Source organism: Lampris incognitus, chromosome 14 (assembly GCF_029633865.1).
Source record: "Lampris incognitus isolate fLamInc1 chromosome 14, fLamInc1.hap2, whole genome shotgun sequence".
Taxonomy (NCBI): Eukaryota; Metazoa; Chordata; class Actinopteri; order Lampriformes; family Lampridae; genus Lampris; species Lampris incognitus.
In genome coordinates, this window is record NC_079224.1 from 21122666 (window position 1) to 21143860 (window position 21195).

Genomic DNA, 21195 nt, shown 5'->3' on the forward strand with positions numbered 1-21195 from the left:
CGCTGCACTAGCGCCTCCTCTGGTCAATCGGGCGCCTGTTCAGGGAGGATGGGGAACTAGGGGGAATGGCGTGATCTTCGCACGCACTACTTCTCCCCGGCAAAACTCCTTACTGTCAGGTGAAAAGAAGTGGCGGGCAACTCCACATGTATACGAGGAGACATCTGGTAGTCTGCAGCCCTCCCCGGATCGGCAGAGGGGGTGGAGCAGAGCTCGGGATGGCTTGGAAGAGTGGGGTAATTGGACAGGAACAATTGGGGAGAAAAAAGGGGAAGGGGGATATATTATGCCAGAGAAGAATATGTTGTTGACTGTGTGTTGCTGTAACAAGGTGAATGGGGTCGGTGGGGGGGGGGGGTCACACTGAACCCGGTATCAATTCTGGACGCCGTTGGCCAGTAGCATGTGTTGTCTATTGCTGGCCAGAGCTAACGAAGCCAATCACCCTCTCATCCTTCACCTGTTCATCTGAACAGTAGCTTCCGTTTCCGTCTGAAGCCGTCTGTTAACTCAGCTGTGTGGGATTTGGCATTCCACTCACCGCCGTGACATCAGTAGCGATGGTTGCCTTTGATCCAGGGCACCCCTGGGAACAAACGTCTCACTATGATTGACAGGCAGGAGAATCTGAGGACAGCAGCGGCATGAAAAAGAGGGACAGGAAGTGCGAAAGGATAAGAACGAGATGTTTGAGGATCAGATTAAGACTAGGGGTGAAATCTAGATTGTCAGTTGTCTTATCAAAACCATACAAGAAACCTATTAGAAGGTGCCACACGTCATGCTACGGCTTTCTTGAAGCGTAATATACGACTGGTAAATATCTGCAGGGTCCACTGAATGGCACAGGTTGAAACAAAGAAAAAGAAAAAATCTCAAGAATCCCCACACGACATCTACACTGAAAAGTACACAGAAGCAGGCGAGTTGCTTTTGTTGTGGTTTGACAGAACGCCCCCCCCAAAAAAAAAAACCTTTGCTCACACTTGCAGTCATCAGCAACCTGTGCAGCCATCGAAGGGAACAATGTCGACACAGGATGTTTGAAAACGGCAGATATTGGCTAACACGTATCCTCAACCTTTATTTGTTTTTCTTAGTTGCTTTGATTTGTTGACCTTATGCACAGCATCTTTAACTTTTGGTGACTGTGAAAACAAAGCAATTTTTTTTAAATATTTTTAATAAAAACATTTTAACATAACATGTATAGTACTTGAATTTTCAGAGCGCTCTTAGAGACTGGTACCAAGCATTAGTGTGGCTCAGTTAACAGTAGGCCATAAAATAAGAATGTAGTGTACAATCTGCAATCTGTAGATAAATCAACAGTCATTTTTTATATCCTCCATATTATTACACAGCACTGAACCAGCTGATCTAAATGGTCTTGCTAGCAAAATCGATTACGTCACAATTTCCATCCTGCAGCAAGGTCTTATTATGAGGTTTTTCCACCGCTGTCTACTTTTGGAAGACCTGCATGCCTTAAATCGCATACATCCAAGGTGTAAAATTCACTAACCTATCAAACACTCCACCAACTTACTTCTGACAAAAGGGAAAATCTAAGAGTAATTTGACCCCGGATGTTTTGTGAAAATCAACAGCATTTTATTTCTCTGATATCAAAGTTAATGAAGTTTGTCATGTAGTGAAATGTTCCCAGTGTGTACACTCATCATCCCCGCTGCTGGAGAAACTCGGCTCCAACTCGGCCTCGCTCGCCAACCGGATGTCATCTGTCACTCATGAGGGCCTGGTACTCCCTCTGGTGGGCGAAGAGGCGCAGGAAAACCTTGTATTTCCTGTCATAGAGACTGAGCAAAGAACACACAATTGCTGCATTTAGGTGTCAGACATTTCAAATGGCAAATTATAAATCATATACAAATGGCAAATTATAAATCATATACATAATATTTTGGAATATAGGTTTTACAAAACACTAACAAAATATAAAAACTGAACACCGTCTTTTGCAGTAGGCCACAGCTCAAATTTAACTAGTCAATATGAGAAAAAATAAAAATAAAAATGCAGATGAAATAAAAAATGTCTTAAAAGTAGCATTTCACATCAACAGTTTCTGTTAAAAAATCTATAATTTACATTAAATATGACATTTTGCTACAGCTATAATTATTCTGCAATTGTGACGGTAAGTTCTAGCTACATGGGATGGAGCAATTTCTAATTCCTGTGATCTATTTCATTTACGTTGTCTATAAAATATTTTCAAGGATGTGGATTTTGGTTGAAGCCAGTTTGTATGCCGTCTCACCGCTGGCATTCATGGTCAGGCTGAACAACTTTTCCCACTTTGGCCATTTTCTCCATTGCTTCCTAGGGACATGCATTATAAAAAAAAAATTGACTCAATAAATCATACCATGTGTCTTCAGCATCAGAGCCCCTATGACCTAGTTTCAGTATGAGCATAAGGCAACACCAGTAGTACCTACATGACTGAGACTTAACTTATGCAGTGCAGGGCGTCTGCCCTGTCTAAATCTATGAAAGCAAAGCAATTCGCTGTCCCACTTCAAAGATCAGACCACAGCAACTGCTTAGATAGTTATGACTGAAAATCAGTTGACAGGTGCAGCCCAGCCTAAACAATGACTTCTTATTTTTAGCAGAATCTGGCTTAAGGGCTTGTCATAACTCTGCTATAGCCTGCAAGACATACGTGTCAATGAGCGATACCCTGACCTAGTGACAGATTATCCCTTTTTCCATCTTGCAAACTTAAAGATAGGAGTCTGTCTCTCTCTTGAGACAAAAGCAAGAATAGCAGTGCATTCTACTCCTGGTTCCATTCCAGAGGGTGGAAGCACGGCATCAATTATTAATATCTACTCTGCGGTGTGTGTGTGTGTGTGTGTGTGTGTGTGTGTGTGTCACGCTCCACCTGTATACTGCTGTAGTCTTGTGATGCACATGCACCCAGGACTGCTGCTCCTACCAGCACGGCTTCTGTCTGCTCAGGCAGAACAACGGGCAGGCCTGGATATGCAAAACACCAAGCGAGAGTCAAATTAAGAAATAAAAGCTATCTGTACAGCTGAAAGACAGGGAGTCTTGTGATGGCTGTTAACGGTTTTGGCCTTTTTAGTGTTGATGCAAGGCATGCACAAACCTACCTCCAAAAAAAAACAAAAAAAACAAGACACATCAGGAGACGTCTTTCATGTGCATATTCATTTCCCAAAATTGTACACATTTTTTTGGGGTTTGAGAGTTACTAAGTTTCATAGTTTATCTTGAGTAATATTATCACAAAAAAACCCCACCTATTCTATGTATCATTATCCAAACCGCTTATCCTTAACCGCAGGGATGCTGGAGCCTATCCCAGCAGTCATTACTGAATAAAATAAATACAATGATAATAGTAATATTAAATACATAATATTAAATAACATTATCTGAATTAATTATCTGAATAATATTAAATACAAACAAGTGAAAATTATAAATTTGAGAGGGTTTTTTTTGTGAATTTGAAAAATCAAAAAATATAACCAAATATCTTTTAATACTGAAGCTCTACATCATTCTATAAGATTCACTCTGAAGCTCAAAAATTTTCCTTCAACTAATTTGCAATTCCCTTTGTTAAATACTATCGACAGCTTTAGTCCCAATTTACAGCCATTCCACACCTGTAGCGTTGGCGTGAATTTGTACAAACAGTGGATTTTTGCTTAATCCACCACACAGGAAGAGTGTTGTAATGTCATGTCCTGCCTCCTTCATGGCCTCAAGAATATGTCGAGTACCGAGCTGAAACCAGAGGAGAAGACAAGGAAGGAGGAGGGGGGACTTACAACATGAAACCAGGTTCAACCTTCTCATCATGGCTTAGTGCGCCAAGATGTACACAGCACCTTAGAGGCGCAGTATTAACTAGCAGTATAAAAGGTGCTAAAGTGGAATATAACAAGCATGCATTCAATCAATCAATCAATCAAGTTGCATGCATTGTGAAATGCTGAACAGTAAACTCACAGCAACAGCTTGCACAGTGGCCAAATAGAGCAGGGCCAGGTCATCTAGGGTCTGGGACAGAGTCAGGCCGACCACCTACGAAACAAAATTTACCCGTCATGTTATTTCCATTGTCTGACTGTTTAAATATCACATTAGACTACTCGTGAATTCGCACATGTGAAAATTTGATGTCTAATCACACACAAACTATCCAGCTGAGAATGTAAAACACAGTAAAAGTTTGGTCATTAAGATAGCATTTGCAGAAGTGGTATGCACCATGAAATAGTGGGATGGCTTTTTTTTTGTTGATATACTCTATTAATCCCCGTGGAGAAATTCTTCTCTGCATTTAACCCATCCTAGCTGTGTAGCTAGGAGCAGTGGGCAGCCACCGTGCAGCACCCAAGGACCAACTCCAGTTCTTCTTGACATGTCTCGGTCAGGGGCACAGACAAGAGTACTAACCCTAACATGCATGTCTTTTTGATGGTGGGGGAAACCGGATCACCCAGGGAAAACCCACCGCAGACACGGGGAGAACATACAAACTCCACACTGAGGACGACCAGGGACAACCCACTACGTTGGACAACCCCAGGGTTTGAACCCAGGACCTTTTTGCTGTGAGGCGACAGCAGCACCACCATGCCATGGGCTTATATATCGTCTTACAATAAAGCGATGGTAACTTCACAGCTTTGCATCTGATATAGCTGAGGCATTAAGGCGCCTGGCTCCGTTTCAAGTCTTCAGTGATGTAGTCTAAACTACATTAACCAATACTCAGTCTTTTGGCTGGAACTGCATCAGCAGAGCTTATTAGGGATGAACAATATATCATTTCAGCATCGACATCGCAATGAACTGCAGTAGTCACACTGCAGAGGATGCAATATATATAATATAAGGCAAATTGGGGCCATCATTCATGTTCTGCTAAAACATTTTTACTACTTGATGGAAAACAAAAACTAGCAAGGTCATGTAAATGAGGTTTGTCGTTTAGTTAATTCTATTTATTTAAAAACCTCCCAGGAAACGAATGTATAGCTGCCGTCTATTTCTTTTCCAATTATGGTCATTTAAAAGTTTGTACTCTAAAAGCTTTGTATTTTTTGCAATAAAGACTCTATTTTGTCATGTTAATTCCCTGAGGTGATATTGTAGCTTGAAGTGTAATGTTATATCTCAAACTGGAGGAAAGCGATATGAAGCCTGCTGTAACATCCTGAATCCTATCTAGAAACCGCCCTTCTTCGTATACTTATTCACAGACGAGCACCATTCTTTAAGGGTTGGCAAAAAGCACAATTAATATTGTGTTGATCATGGACCAGCCTGGACTGATGGGTGAGTACTGACTAAATACAATGACGTCATGCTAAGTCAACCTCATTTCCTCCCCCCTGAAATCATCATGCATGTATATCTGGCGAAATTATGTAACTCCTGTTTTTCTTCAACATTGCAATACATACCACTAAAGACAAAAATATCACAATGTCAATTTTTTTTCCATCATTCAGCCCTAAGAACACGTCCTCAGGCTACATTGGGAATGTAGCTGATTACAGTGGCTTCACTTTCTCTTAAGTTTTTCTGAATCTCTCACCATGCCCTTTAAGGTGGGATCAGCCAGCGGGGACCGATTTCCATGGAAGTCGGGCCACAGGTGTAGACTGGAACCCAGCTGGTCAACAGTATAATGGGCCTTCGTCATTGAAGACAGGTGGTTGTTGAGGTAGGTGTAGACGTTCTCACCAGATAAGGAAGATCTTGATGGACAAATGGACAATGTTATGAAGTGAAAACGGCTTTGACGGAAATGCCTAGAAATTTTGGACTGTTGTATATTTTCTGCCCGGGAAAGAAAATCTAGGTTTCTGTCTCATGCTGTGGTCAGGTCTGATGAGATATTGTTAATAATTTCATAATATGGGGAATCACCAGAAATAGGCCCCTCCCTTATTTTGCATGGCAACCAATTGTTTGAGATATTACATCTTCAACTAGAGGAGTGCACTCAGTAGAGTGCAGATCTCCACCAGGTGTATGTATGCACCTTGTACTGCAAGGCCTCCGACCGCAAATCCCTACAGCGGATAGTGAAGACAGCTGGAAAGTTCATAGGAACTGCTCTCCCATCCATCCAGGCCATCTATGATGCATGGTGCACCTGGAAGGAGGTACCGGAGCATCCATGCTGCCTCTACCAGACTGCAACAGTTTCATTCCTCAGGCTGTGAGGTTCCTCAACAGCCTGAACACTTAGACCTTCAATAAAATGACTTTTTGACCTTCTTACTCACTGTCCATGTCCATGATGTTTAGGTCTGTGAAGTAATTTTTGTTTTTAATGCACTTTGTTTTTAATATTTACTGTGTGTTATTTGTTTTTATGTGGCACTGAGGTCCATGTGAAACGTAATTTCATTCCCTTGTATGTATGAGACATGCATATAAGGCAATGACAAATAAAAGCAGTCTAAGTATCTCCCCTTCAAGTGTTCAATCTTGACAACAAACCCTTTTTTCGTCTACTGTGAGAAGAGAAATACATGCAGACAGACAGAAAAATTAGTGCTGTTCCTGCCATTGAGACTTTTACACCATGCCAAAGTCAATTGAACTGGAATTATGGAAAAATATAGTTTTAATATGCAGCACTCAAATCTACTCATATATTTTTGTAATGTGTGTGTGTGTGTGGTGTTAGTGTAGATAGCGGGACCGAAAACTAAAGCATTTATGATCCTAATTCTTTTTGGAGGTGGTAGGTATTGTCTCAGAGAGTAAGGGAAAAATCCCAGAAAATTAAAATTATGCATAATTATGCAAAATATGCATTTTTCTAAAAATGGCAAAAAACCACTTTTCTCGGCATTTCAGATGATTCTGAGCATTTGTGGGGAGGGAGTTGGAGTGGTGGGGGGTAAACCACTTTTCTCGGCATTTCAGATGATTCTGAGCATTTGGGGGGAGGGAGTTGGAGTGGGGGGGGGTTAGGGGCAGGGGGGAAGGCGGTTAGCTGGCAGGATGAAGAGGAGGGAGATTTAGACGGGTGGATAACCAAACCGCTACATTGTAGCAGGGTTCTTCTAGTGTACCTAATAAAAATGTTTTGCCTGTCAGTCTGTGGATGTACAGCCTCCAAGGCGGACCCTCACATGAAAGCGACCAAGTCTAATATGAAATGATAGAGATCAGGCTATCATAATCTCAAAGCCCTTATTGAAAAGACATCAAATGTGTTTAACTGTTGCAGTTTTCAGGATTTAAAATGAATGAAGGCGAATGGCTGCTCTGCTGATTGACTTTAATTCATAAAACAACAGTAAGAAAACAGCTCAGCCATGGAAAGTCTTTTATTATAGCTACTGAGATGATTTATAGCTATGACTGTGATTAATCCCACTCTTGAAATTGTATTTCTATGGTGGAGTTTTAACATTGGAGACTATGGTACTTTTACGTGGCGGCGAGGTGAATAAGGTGAATTATTTTTGGTTCATCAAGTGTTCCTCCAGTTCTCCTGTGCTAAACCAGCAGTGAATGATTTGCTGGCTTGTGAACTACGATCAACTTCTTGTTTACTTTCAAGACTCATACATTAAAAAACTTCTAGACATGTCCATCCATCCATCCATTATCAAAACCGCTTATCCTGCTCAGAGTCGCGGGGATGCTGGACCTATCCCAGCAGTCATTGGGCGGCAGGCGGGGAGACACCCTGGACAGGCCGCCAGTCCATTACAGGGAATTCTAGACATTTCTGATTAACTATTAACATGTTTATATTGCATCAAAATACAATGTCTTGATGTATGCTCAATAATCCAGGTAAGAAAACCAAAGAGGGTTGAATCAGTTCATCTGGATACAAAGTTTATTGACAGATACGTTTCAGTGGCATCTTCAGTCTAAGCTGACTGCAGGTATCTCCACCCCTTATAAACAATACAGTACAATACAGTTGCATAACGACCAAAACCAACGACCAGTTTCATATGCAAATATGGGTGTGACCACTAACTAGAGTTTCAATGGCCATGTGTACTATTTTCAGAGGTTTGGGGTATAATCTTTCAGGGATGAGGATGTGCACATACTTGATAGGGAGGAATTATGGTTTGAACAAGGAGTCAAAGAGGCCATCTATGTTAAGAGGTAACGACCATCCCAGAATCGTGGGGGGGGGGGGCTAAGAGTACATCTGTCGCCATCTTACAATGCTGTGATTGCAAACATTCCCAACCTCTGTGAATTGTACACATGGCCATCAAAACTCTAGTTAATGGTCACACCCAGGCAGCACAGTGGCCCAGTGGTTAGCGCTGTCGCCTCATGCAAGAAGGTCCTGAGTTTGAACCCCGGGGTTGTCCAACCTTGGGGTCATCCTAGGTTGTCCTTAGTGTGGAGTTTGCATGTTCTCCCCGTGTCTGTGGTGGGTTTTCTCTGGGTGCTCTGGTTTCCCCCACCATCAAAAAGACATGCATGTTAGGGTTGATACTCCTGTCTGTGTCCCTGACTGAGGCAATGGAAAGTCGAACAAGAGTTGGTCCCCGGGCACTGCACGGCAGCTGCCCACTGCTCCTAGCTACACAGATAGGATGGGTTAAATGCAGAGAAAGAATTTCCCCATGGGGGATAAATAAAGTAGTAGAAAAAAATATATTTGCATATTAAACTGGTCATTGGTTTCGGTCGTTATACATCTGTCGCCATCTTAGGGCTCTGACACACCAGACTGACGGTCGGTCATTGGCCAATGTCGGGCCGTCGGTGAGCATCTGTGAACCTAGTTTTTGCGGTGTGTCCGACACCGTCGGCATTAGTCTGACACCTGTTGGCAGTTTTTCAGCCGATTCAGCATGTTGAATCGGCGGAACTCGTTGGTGAGAGAGATCACTCTGATTGGCTGTTCAGCTTAGTGAATCAGTGCAGAACGTATATGCTAGTTTTGGCCATCAGCTGTAGTCTTTGCAGTGTGTTCAAGTGCTACTTTTTGGTCCAGACAGTAGGTGACGTGAGGCGACGCAACAGTCGCCCTTTGTCGCCACTAGTCAGTCTGGTGTGTCTGGGCCCTTACAATGCTGTGATTGCAATATTCTCTAATCCTCTGTGAATAGTACACATGGCCACTGAAACTAGTTAGTGGTCACACCCATATTTGCATATGAAAGTGGTCGTTGGTTTCGCTCATTATGCAGCTGTATTTTTTATAAGGGTGGGGATACCTGCAGTCAGTTTAGACTGAAGATGTCACTTAGTTGAGTGATGAAACTTATCTGTCAATAAACGTTGTATCCAGATGAACTGATTCAACCTTCTTTGATATCAAAACATAAATGTCCAGTAATGAAGAAAAAAAGCTAAAATGCCCAAGAGCAAAAATATGACTTGACCAATTGAGGAGCTGTTACAGATAGAAAATGATGCAAATGATGACAGCATGGTCTACATTTAGTTTGGTGGACAAGTAATTCCAGAATCAACGGGTGAGTAATTCCTGACTACTGTGATCCACACAGAAGAGGTAGATCTGCATGGGCATGTGTTTGAAATTAAACTTTTTGAAAATGAAATGGTCATTATAAAAGGAAGGTTTGCATAAGGATTCAGTCAGAAGACTAGATCACAGTCACTGAAATAATTCCAAACAGTCCTACTGGGTGCATTGATCCATAAGTGTAACTTGGAAAATGGACTTCTGATAAGGAGGATTTTCAGATTTTATCCAGTGGAGTAGCAAATATTCATCATTGTGTCATTGTAGTTCAATACTGCGAATTTGTGGTAATTCAGGCTTGATTTGACGAGAATTAAAAGTGACATCCCAAAGTTCATGGGATGCGCCAAACTGTCAACCAACAACTGGTCTCCAGCAGCTGCAGAATAAAAAGCGCTGAGAATTTGGGGTAAGGCATAACATCCTTACAATGATTCAAAGTCTCCTTAAGTTTAAGAAAATTGCATTTTAAGTCAGATAAACAAAGGTGACTGTAGTACCCAAACAACTTCAGGAAACCCCACCCTAGAAGCTTTAGCTGACCTCTGCTGTTCCTGTTCCTGGAGCTGGGCGTAGGCTGCATGACCCTTCACCATGTGGTCAATCTAAAGGGAGGAGTGATATAGTGTCATAGGTGAAAGGTCACAGAAAAAAAAGATAAATAATACAGGATTAGAGGTGAAAGGCAATGCGGGGGCGGGTATCATATCAGTTATGGAGGTATGCTGCATCTAATAGCCGGTGGGGTTGATCAAAGGTCATTTACACACCATGCTGAGAACACCGTCATCAAGTTTTCAGAAGTTTCTGCGACAAAATAAATGTGGGATAAAGGACTATCAAGGAAAGATTGCATGGGGAGGGACATTTTTTAATCATTAAATGGCATGCATAAGTGAGAGGTCTACAATCACACAATGGCTTAAAATCAGTATATGACCTTAAGTCTGTGTAACTGTGGCCAACAACGACATCATAAATTTTAGTACTCTATCCATTACGACCAACAATGGCAAGAGGCTAGTGGACTGACCAGCCTTCCTGTAGCACTCTGACCTCCTTCGTTGAGCCAAAAGCCAGGCACCATGGCAGACAGGTAGGGCCCCCACACCCCCGGGACAAACAGAGGCTGCTGGCTGATCTGATGCACATGAAAGTAAGACAGAAAAAGAGGCACTTGTTATCACTTAACACTATTTGGTATATTGACACATCTACATTCACATTTGGTATATACATTTTTTTTTAACTTATTTTTAGCTTTTGGTCTTCATGTGTGTATATCTTATACTGTGTTTGCTGTGTTTGTCTGTGTCTGTCTTGCACTGTTTGGTGAAGCCACAGCCCTCATTTCATTTTTAACATGTGCCTGCACATTGTTTTTAATGACAATAAAATTGAATTGAATTGAACTGAATACACAAGCATGCAGTTAATGCAGTTTAGGTGAGCAGGGTATTTTAACTCGACATGCAATGACATCCTGCTGCAGATTTCAAAGATCTGACACATGTAGATAGTGGAAACTATCCCCTTATCTATATAATATATCTCACTCCCACGTATTAGCAAGATTAAAAAAATAACATGTAATTCAGAGTACTGTTATCATCACAGTAAAGCGGAAAAGACGACTTGTCTCACTTATCTTGATGGATGACATGTCTGTCCTATTTAATAATCTAAAAGGCCCCTGTATAATATTTGGCATGTAATCCCATACTGGAAGTGATTTGTTGACCTTACATTAATCACAGACTGATGTAAAGGACAAGTAATGTGTATGGGCTTCTTAACTACTCAGAATTATTTTATGTTACAGTTTGCCACTTTACTATGTCTACTCCTTTGTTTCAGAGCAACACTTGACATAAGTTACAAAATTGGGAACCTTTAAAGTTCAAACCACTTACTGCCATGTGACAGGATGAAGTCCCACAGATCACCGCCATGCGAGACGTGATGGGATGACTCTCACATGGAAGATGAAAGCCTTTCACATCTGCACCTATCACACCTAAAAAATATTTTAAAAAGGACATTTTTTTTGGTGTAAATATCTGTCAAGGGAGCGGGGGGGGGGGGGGATTTACAATTCAGATGTCCAGGTTTTAAAAATAAATAAATAAATAAATCATGGCCATCCATTATCCAAACCGCTTATCTTGCTCAGGGTCGCGGGGATACTGCAGACTATCCTAGCAGTCACTGGGTGGCAGGCGGGGAGACACCCTAGACAGGCCGCCAGTCCATCATAGGGCCAACACGCACACACACACACATACATTCACACCTAAGGACAATTTAGTACGGCTGATTCACGTGACCTACATGTCTTTGGACTGTGGGAGGAAACTGGAGCACCCGGAGGAAACCCACGCAGACACAGGGAGAACATGTAAACTCCACACAGAGGATGACCTGGGACGACCCCCAAGGTTGGACTACCCCGGGGTTCAAATCCAGGACCTTCTTGCTGTGAGGTGACCGTACTACCCACTGCACCACCGTGCTGCCCATGTACTATAATGGACACTTTTATTAAAACTTTATCCAGCTACCCAGCTCTTGCAGACTTGCTACACTCGTAAGTAGTTTGATGGTGAGGACCTTCCGTGATTACTCCCATGCCTTGTCTCAAATCTTAAGTTCTGTAAGTAAACAGCCAAGGGACAGTTCACCCACAGAGAAAGAAATGCTAAGAGACCAGTTCATTGAGGGGTTGGCTAGGCAAAAAAAAAAAAGGTTTCGGAAGGGCAGATGTCATATTTGTGTGACTTAGACAAGATAAAATGGTGTAATCATGTTGTAAAAAAATCATGGTCACATTACATAAATGAAAATAAAGGCAATATGAGTCACAGCTGCAGCATGAAGTTAACCTTCACATATACACCTACATCCATCCACCTTGATTTTGTATTCTGTGGCGTAAGTGTGGAAGACCCTGGTGCAACATTTACAAAACACAGGGTAGAACCCCAACGAGGATAAATCAATCTTCCTCATGGATCAAAAGTTCATTGGTACTTTCAAGTGGTTTGGCGACCTTCATGTGGACTTTAGTGGTGACACTAACTGCTGGAATAATGTTTTCCAAACTGGTTTGAGTTTGAAAGTGGGAGGTACACCCACAAGCCGAGGCCAGGGGTGCGCGTCATGTGTCATCCTCAACAACTAATAGTGCAGGGTGTTTTAACCTCTGACTGATTCAACAATGTGTGATTGGCAGAAGCCACGGGTCAGAGGGCAGAGTTCATGGGAAGTTTGACGGCCTAAACAAAACCAGATGGCCAGGCTCTGGTTTCTGAGCCACAGGGTTCGTCTATTGCCGCTCTGGACTTTACAAAGTGGTCCCGGAGGTGTAATAGCAGCAATGAGCCCGTGATCTCCAAGCATTATTTGAAATTACTCTGTGCTTTTTTCATTAAGAGTATTAATACTCAAAATAATATTTCTATGCCTAACTGGCATAATATTAGACACACACACAAAAATAAACAGAGACTGTCTTAGATTGTTCCTTTGCTACTATGATTATTCAAAAGAGATTTCTCAGGGAGGTCCGGATGGTGTGGTGGTCTATTCTGTTGCCTACCAACATGGGGATCAGCGGTTCGAATCCCTGTGTTACCTCCAGCTTGTTCGGGTGTCCCTACAGACACAATTGGCCATGTCTAAGGGTGGGAAGCTGGATGTGGGTATGTGTCCTGGTCGCTGCACTAGCACCTCCTCTGGTCAGTCGGGGTGCCTGTTTGGGGGGGATGGGGAACTGAGGGGAATAGCGTGACCCTCCCACGTGCTACGTCCCCCTGGCAAAATTTCGCTCTGTCAGGTGAAAAGAAGCAGCTGGTGATGCCACATGTACCGGAGGAGGCATGTGGTAGTCTGCAGCCCTCCCCAGATCGGCAGGTAGAGCAGTGATCGGGATGGCTTGGAAGAGTGGGGTAATTGGCCGGGTACAATTGAGGAGAAAAAGGGGGAAATTTTTCAACCAAAAAAAAAAAAGATTTCTTAATGTATTTATTAATTTCGTATAGGACTAGTCTAGACTGAAGACATGTTCAAAAGCAATTGTTTTATGCAATACCTAGGCCTCCAGCATGAGCGTCAATAAGGGAGGCACCCACCGCTGTGCCCGGGTCCAAACCCAAATCAGTTGCTGCCTCCTGGGTGAGCCCCTCTCCTACTGGGGTCCCGGGAGGACACGTCAGATTGCCTGCAATCACAGAAACAAAATGGCTTCACTCTAGTGTATTTGGAAAGATTGTGTACATAAACTAGAAGCAATCAAAATCAGTGAATCACTGAATTTTTGTGATATATTTTATAATGTATTCTAAGTCTTATATGTTTACACATTGTAGTGAATGAAGGATACTTAGTATTAAGTCGGGGAAAATGTTCAAAAAATTTTAGGAGCAACAATTTCTGCTGTTTCTCTGACCAATTTTGGAATGGTTATTTTCTAAGAGGTCCTCGAGGCCAATGGCAGTCCAAAAACTGGCATCCCATCCCTCTGGGGGACAATAGGTCCATTTACACACCAGAGTACATAAAGACCTGTAGGAAATTGTAGAACAGTATTGTAAATGCAAGATATTGACAGAGGCAAAGCTTCTTATTCTCGCCATACACAAAGGTAAGGGCAATTACAAAAATCACAACTTTTAAGACATATAATTGTTTCAATGGAAGAGTGGAGATGGGAGTTGGAGTATTCATTGTTAATGTTCTTCATTTTTCCCACCATTGTAAAATGATTGAAAAAAATTGTATTTAAGAAAAGTTAAACATTCTCTTTGTGCACATCTAATAAGTGTAAACCTATTTCCATGTATTACAAAACTATCCGCTGTACATATTGTACATCTTCTTCAAGGCTCAATGGTCATAGTTTTGACTGCAATCATCTCCATCCTAATCATCCTCAAACACTCACCTTATCAAAGATCCTGTTGCCTTCCAAGACAGGAAATCTGGAAGGTCAAAAAAGTGAACAGCTTCCTTCCAGCAGCTTTCTCTCATATTCTGATAAAGAGATGAGAGGGACAAGCATGAAACCCCCCCCCAAAAAAACAACTGAACAACAACCAGCAAAGAGCTCACTCAGAAGTCAGGGCTCAACAGTAATATATTTACTGACATGCAATTGCCACTTTTAAACTTTCAAACCTACAGCTATCCATCCATCAGATGCCCAAAGCATCCATCAAAGAACAAGAAGGGTGGTTAGGCTGGAAAAATTTAAAGCATGGGCATAAACATAAACAGCATGGACACACGCTGACCAGTCAGTGCAGAGCACAACTGTGAAATATCTGCAATACTGACTGATGATGACCCCTGTCACCTCTCACCTCTTTCAGCCAAAGCAACTTAGGGGGCTGCATCTCCGGTGACATGACCCCCCCAACCCAGCGCAGAACCTTATGGCCAGTAGCGGTGATACGAGCGGCCTGATCCGCAGCACGGTGGTCCATCCACATCACCACATTCCTTTGTCTCTCACCTACGACCAGATGTGGAGAGGAAAGGTTGGATGTTAGTGAAAGCAAAACTTAATTCTTCTATAAATATAAACAAACAGGTGCCGAAAGACACAGTTTGCTGAACTCGAAAGTCTAGTCCATGGTAAGTTTGTTCTTTTCCAAATGGTGAAGTGCATGCCTCAGTATAGTTAAGATCTACTAGAATGTAATCGATACCTCTTGTTGGACCAAAATCATAAAATCATACAGAGCATGGAAAAAGTTCCTCTAAGCATGAAGAACTTCCTGACATTGACTTATAATGAAATAAAGAGGATCTGAGAGTGTTGTGTGCAAGGAACTAAGTTACCATCCATGTTGACTGGCACAGGCTGGAAATTCTTGTCTAAGATCACTAGAGAGCAAGTGGCATCAAATCCAATACCTCGAACCTGACTTTTTTCCACATCCTGAGTCACTCTCTGGAACAGATTAAAAACACAGTATATGTATTTCATAGGCTTAAAAGAATGAACTGCTCCGTTGTATAAGCTGTAAAAACAGAATACAAGAACTTCTATATAAGAATAGCATACATTAGTTTTCAGCACTCTAAAACAACAGATAAAGCTGAAGTTTGACAATTGGGGCTGTTAAACTGATGTTAATTGCTTAATATTGTTTAGTTGTGCGCTTGATAAGTGATCAACATCAGGCTGTCAACAGTCTGATGTCGATCACTTATCTACATCACATCACATACTTCACTTGCCAAACTACATCACATCTGATGTAGTTCAGCAAGCGAACACGGATACCCAGCAAAGATTCAAAAAGGCAAGCTTGGCCTTATATGAATAACCTCAGTTACACTAATAGATTGCCCTTTGAACTCACTTTACCTTAACAACACAGCAGCACTTGCCCCAGATCTCTGTGGAGGATTGGACATAGTGGTCTGGCTGCGGCTCCCAGATGCTGATGTGTTCCTCTGCACTGCATTTCAGGTGACCATCTGTGGTCACCAGAGCAGCCCTCACGCTGGCAGTTCCCACATCCACACCAACGTAATAGCACTCAGCTGGTACAGGCCCCGCCATCTGGGATGACCTGAAAGAAGAGGAATTTGGTGGGGGAGAGACACACGGTTTAGGTGTTGATCATTAACAAGGTCATGCTCAGTGAGGTCGCAGAGTGCTTTGCAATACATGGAAAAAGGTATAAACAGAAAAATAATCGCATGGCTTTAGAAATGGGAAATTTCACTAAAATTCTGAGTAGCTTTTTGGAGCCTATCGCTGGTGCTTTTTTCCCTCTTTTCTTTTGACTACCTCTAACATTGCTGTAGCGTTGTTCTCACTATGTGCAACTGAAGAATCATACAATGCTACCGCAGAACTGACAGATGACATAATGTTACTTGGAGAGCTAAGTATACACGTAACAAATACATCAGAAACTCTCACAAATAATGCACAAAGTTCTACACATCGACTGCAGGAGCACAAACTTACCCGCAAGTCAGAATCTCAGTATGCCGTGCAGACCATCATTTCTGTTTTGGTGACAGGCGGACATTGGACCACACAGTGAAGTCGGTGAGACGGAAAGCGAAGTTGGCCAAAAAGGTCTTCGGTCGCGTGTTCCTGGAAATCGTATAAAGTCGTTTTTTTCCCCAAATCTGTTGTTGTTGTTGTTTTTATAACCGTCGATAGTTTCTTTTCTTAAAAAAACAACCTCACATAAACACACATTCCGCAATGCAAACACGTTCGTCGGCAGGGCCCAATAAAAAAGATACAGAGATACATGAAGAGAAATCAATACCTAGCGGAGGGAAATACACTTGTAAGCTACTAAACACCCAGTGGCCAAAGACTCGCTGGCCGGTTGACCAGGGGGTCGACCCCCTTTAGTCGAGCGGTTGGATACTCTTTCTGTAGGTTACACACTTTCAACCAATGGATTAATTATTTGAGGAATCAAACATAAATTGCCCAGGTTAATCACAAAATGCTACAATTATATATGATTACAAATACTTTGGACCTACAGTAGCTAGATGATATCTATAGATATAGCAAATGTCACTATACATAACACTATACAAAATATGTTTTAATGTTAAAATCAAAATACCAAGACAACTGAGAGACAAAGGGTGTTTTTGAAGAAAAAAAATTGCTCGACAATGAATTCTGAATCTTATATTTATTGTCTTTCAGAAAAATTACAGCTGTCCACTGGGACAGGGATGAACAGTGAGGAAGGAGCAAGAAGAGAAACTACACAGCAGGACAAGGAGAAGCAGATGGTCCTCAACAAACACTATGAGGAAATGTTTGATTTTTCACTCGTCTCTCATTACCCATTGTGACAGAGTGTGGTCATGCTCAAATGTCCCATGCTGAGGGTGATCTAAACTTTTACCTTGTTGATGGCTCATTGAAATGACACACAGTCCACATTTTCTCTGTATTTTAATCCCATGGAAGTGTGTTTCCGTAAGTTTGGGTCCTGCCCAGCTACAACAAAGGCCGGCCTGTTATGAGGCAGCCAAAGCCACATCTCTTGATTAGAAACTGTGTGCAGTGGAAACAGCTGGTCGGGGCAGGGTGGAGGAAGACGGTGTTATCTAAAGGTGACCCATTAGGCAAGCCAAGGGGAAGAGTGGAAAGAGAAACAGGAAGCATGGCCGGAGCACAGCGGTAGTTTGATGGGAAAATAACACTCGATTATAAACACAGGTGTACAGGGAGAGAAAAAGGGCCAGGGTCAGACAGAAGTCTTGCATATAGGGGAAACCCCCCCCCCACCAGTTTCTGTTATTGGAACACGGTTGCACCAGTAGTAGTAATTGTTTTTTTTTGCAAGACCATTTGTTGTTTTCATATAGGCCTATAGCATACTGCTGTGGTAGAAGTTTCCACGACTTTACAAAGCTGGTGTTCCCTTCGATGTGCCAAAGACTCCTCAATGGTTGTTGGACGGACATAAGAACATTTGAACAGCACTGACCTCAGACAGCCACTGTTCTCCAAGTCTGTCTGGGACTGTGGTCTGTTAACTTATTTATAGATGTGATGGCGAGAATGCGCTGAATAATACAAAAGGGGAGACCAGACAGACTGTACTATGTAAGGTAAGGAGGACAATAGGTGTAGGCTACAGCGCCATTCATAACCTAAGGTTTCACATTGACCTCTGACAGCCCTATAGACTTGAACAACAGACCACTGTTGTGGCTCAAGGTAAATTTGTCCTGCAAATGCAATTATTTCTTCACTATATTGGCCACTTTTGGCCAGTGATTCATCCAGCGAATTAAAAAAATGTCATAATTATCAAACATGGAGGCACCATATGTATTGATAAAGAATACATTATTGACAAGATAGAAATATGTCCATTATAGGTTATCAAAACGTTCAGCATAGGGAATAGAGGGAAGGATTCATTCGTTAAATGCAGTCGTTCACAATGAAAGAACTTTGGTTGCTGCTAAAGATGGGGGAAAATGTAAAGGCAGTAAGGCACTGTCCCAGTCCACTCACTCGTTTAACCACCAGAGAGAGAGAGAGAGAGAAAGAGAGAGAGAGAGAGAGAGAGAGAGAGAGAGAGAGAGAGAGAGAGAGAGAGAGAGAGAGAGAGAGAGAGAGAGAGAGAGAGAGAGAGAGAGCGCGATTTTAAAATTGAATAAAGGTCCAATGTAACAAACCATTTGAGACAGCTGAATCCAAGAAGACGGGTAACATAATTGAGCGGGTAACTAAATATTCAAAAACACTACGTAATCCCAGAGTACATTGCTCCACTTGCAGCATTACCTAATCCCATAAACCATCGCGGGAGGCGGGGATATGGCCGGTTTTCAGAGAAACATGTATGTCATTACAAAGTGCACCTCCCCTTGAACCATCTCAAACCAATGAGAGCCTCTAGAAATGACATCATTGTTATTTTCAGTATAGCCGCAGCTTAGAGGTGGATAAAGTTCGTCTCCACGTTGGAAGTGATAGAAAGTACTATACCGAAGCAGACACTGAGGAGATAAGTCTAAACCAAAAGTATATATTTTACCTGATACAGAACTCTGACGTTTATCGATTAGAGGGATAGTTGTTTTTTCTGTTGTCATTCTTTATTCAGGGGAAAAGTTTTCACAGGACACAAAGTTGTCAAGTGAGTTGAACTTCCAACAATAGGCGGACTCTACTCGGGGGAGTTGATCGCGATTGAGCACTTTCAATTTGATTCAGTAGGAGGATCTATCCGAAGATTTGGATGTTTGGACTTTCGTAGGAAAATCTCCCCTCGAGATAAAAAAAACAAACAAAAAAAACTGTGCTTTATTAACCGACCAAGATGGAAGCGACATTCTATGACGAATCTTTGAATGCCTCGAATTCTCAACACGACGGAATGGGAGGATACGGATTCAACCCTAAAACCCTAAAGCAGACCATGACACTGAATCTGAACGACCCGAAAACCTTCAAACCCCAGATGCGCTCCAAAGCCATCGACATTCTCACGTCCCCGGACGTCGGGCTGCTGAAACTGGCCTCGCCTGAACTGGAAAGACTGATCATCCAGTCCTGCAATGGGCTGACAACTCCCACCCCGACCCAGTTTCTCTGTCCCAAAAATATCACCGACGAGCAGGAGGGCTTCGCCGAGGGTTTCGTGAGGGCGCTGGCCGAGCTCCACTATCAGCAGCAGATGCCCGGCGTGAACGCGGACGCGCAGAAGAGCGCACCCAACGACATGGCCTCCGTGTCGGCGGCGTCCGACGGCGGCATACCCTTCAGCTGCACCGTACGCGCGGAGCCCCCGGAATATACAAACTTGGGCACCTTCAGTCGGGCTGTCAACTCAACGCCGACACCTGCTGGCGAAAGAAACTCCTCGTCTACGAGTTACCCGGCAGTCCCGTCCCAGAACCACAACGACCCCCATCTGGTGGCGCAGCACCCGCGGCTACACGGTTTCAAAGAGGAACCGCAGACGGTGCCGGAGATGTCCGGCGAAACGCCTCCGCTCTCCCCCATCGACATGGAGACCCAGGAGCGCATCAAGGCGGAGAGAAAGCGCATGAGGAACAGGGTGGCCGCGTCCAAATGCCGGAAAAGGAAGCTGGAGCGGATCTCTCGGCTTGAGGAGCGGGTCAAGACGTTGAAGACCCAGCACACAGAGTTGGTTTCGTCCGCGAATCTCCTCCGGGACGAGCTGGCCTTGCTCAAGCAAAAGGTCATGGACCATGTTAACAGCGGCTGCCAGCTGATATTGACGCAGCAGCTCCAGGCTTACTGAACTGAACTGTCAAGTTAGCGGGGGTACGGAGACGCGCTCCAAAGCGAGAGACGCATTTCAAGATACGTTGGGGACCAAATGCAGCTCTAAGTGGCGTGATTTTAAGTGATTTGCGCCCTGACGGAAGACAACGGAAACTTGGTGGGGTCAAGACGCGTGGGCCAGCAAACCGTGCGCCATGCCTTGCCCACAAAGTCGTACACAATGTCTTGTAGCAGTTTATGCATATAGACTTGAGTCTAGCACTGAGTTTTCTCACCAGCGACGATTTGTACAGAGTAACACAATAAAAAAAGAAAACCTTGTTTTCACACCTTTTAGCCCACCCGAGGACACTGGCTCAATGACATATAGGTGTGTAGTGTTTACTGACAAAATGCCTTACTTTCTTAAACTTAACATTGATACAATTTTGTGATATAGGTTTATCTTCTGTTAGACCTGGAATACTACTTTGTAATACTATTTTTACGACATCTTTTGAGCACTTAAAACTGTAAATATGACAAAATAAAATCTTGGACACGTAACGCGAAGTGAGTGCTTGTTAAAATGTTGGTTACATGCAGACTCATGAAACGATAACCGAGTGTTTGCTGTTGTTTGGGGTTTGTTGCTGGGAGGATTTGGGGCAGGCACGGACTTAGTCACCTCAGCCTTGTGTTATGGTCGGGAAATGCTCGAACAACGATTGGACAGCGAGGCCCCGGAACCGCGCTGCGGGCGAGCCAAATATGGGCAAGAGCGCACCGAAGAGGCGCGTACTAGGACTGGTGGGCGTGTCCAACGTTAAGTAAGCGCCCCCCAGCAACCCAACCAACTCCTGCGGCCAGCCTGTGAAGCATACAAGTCACTTCCTCCGAGGACACCCCAGAGTCTGAAAAAAGTATGCAAACAGGTTTG

The 21195-nt window shown here is 43.1% G+C and overlaps 2 protein-coding genes across 3 annotated transcripts; one reads left to right on the forward strand and one right to left on the reverse strand.

Annotated features, from left to right (window-relative positions):
• Positions 1–908: 908 nt before the first annotated feature.
• Positions 909–16614, reverse strand: fggy (FGGY carbohydrate kinase domain containing). 2 transcript variants are annotated; one of them, XM_056293962.1, is made up of 16 exons: positions 16494–16614; positions 15882–16089; positions 15350–15461; positions 14869–15020; positions 14451–14539; positions 13956–14071; positions 13599–13727; positions 11422–11525; positions 10542–10649; positions 10052–10113; positions 5612–5774; positions 4015–4089; positions 3669–3789; positions 2915–3009; positions 2285–2346; positions 909–1820 (listed from the first exon to the last, which is right to left on the reverse strand). In XM_056293962.1, exons 2-16 carry the CDS (start codon positions 16077–16079, stop codon positions 1739–1741), a joined length of 1668 nt encoding a protein of 555 aa, XP_056149937.1. In that variant the 5' UTR covers positions 16080–16089; positions 16494–16614; the 3' UTR covers positions 909–1738. The 2 variants fall into 2 exon arrangements, with proteins under 2 accessions (XP_056149937.1, XP_056149938.1); XM_056293963.1 differs by lacking the exon at positions 2285–2346.
• Positions 16615–18943: 2329 nt separating this feature from the next.
• Positions 18944–20822, forward strand: LOC130124559 (transcription factor Jun-like). Its single transcript, XM_056293964.1, has one exon. The coding sequence runs from the start codon at positions 19345–19347 to the stop codon at positions 20290–20292; it is 948 nt and encodes a 315-aa protein (XP_056149939.1). The 5' UTR covers positions 18944–19344; the 3' UTR covers positions 20293–20822.
• Positions 20823–21195: the final 373 nt, after the last annotated feature.

Bases quoted from the DNA above. Each gene is read 5' to 3' on its own strand.
- fggy (XM_056293962.1), bottom strand. From the start codon at position 16,079: ATGGCGGGGCCTGTACCAGCTGAGTGCTATTACGTTGGTGTGGATGTG. The intron at 15,462-15,881 runs GTAAAGTGAGTT...AATCTGTTCCAG, and splicing joins AGTGCTGCTGTGTTGTTAAG to AGAGTGACTCAGGATGTGGA. The intron at 1,821-2,284 runs GTGAGACGGCAT...TTCTTTGCTCAG, and splicing joins CCTGACCATGAATGCCAGCG to TCTCTATGACAGGAAATACA.
- LOC130124559 (XM_056293964.1), top strand. From the start codon at position 19,345: ATGGAAGCGACATTCTATGACGAATCTTTGAATGCCTCGAATTCTCAA.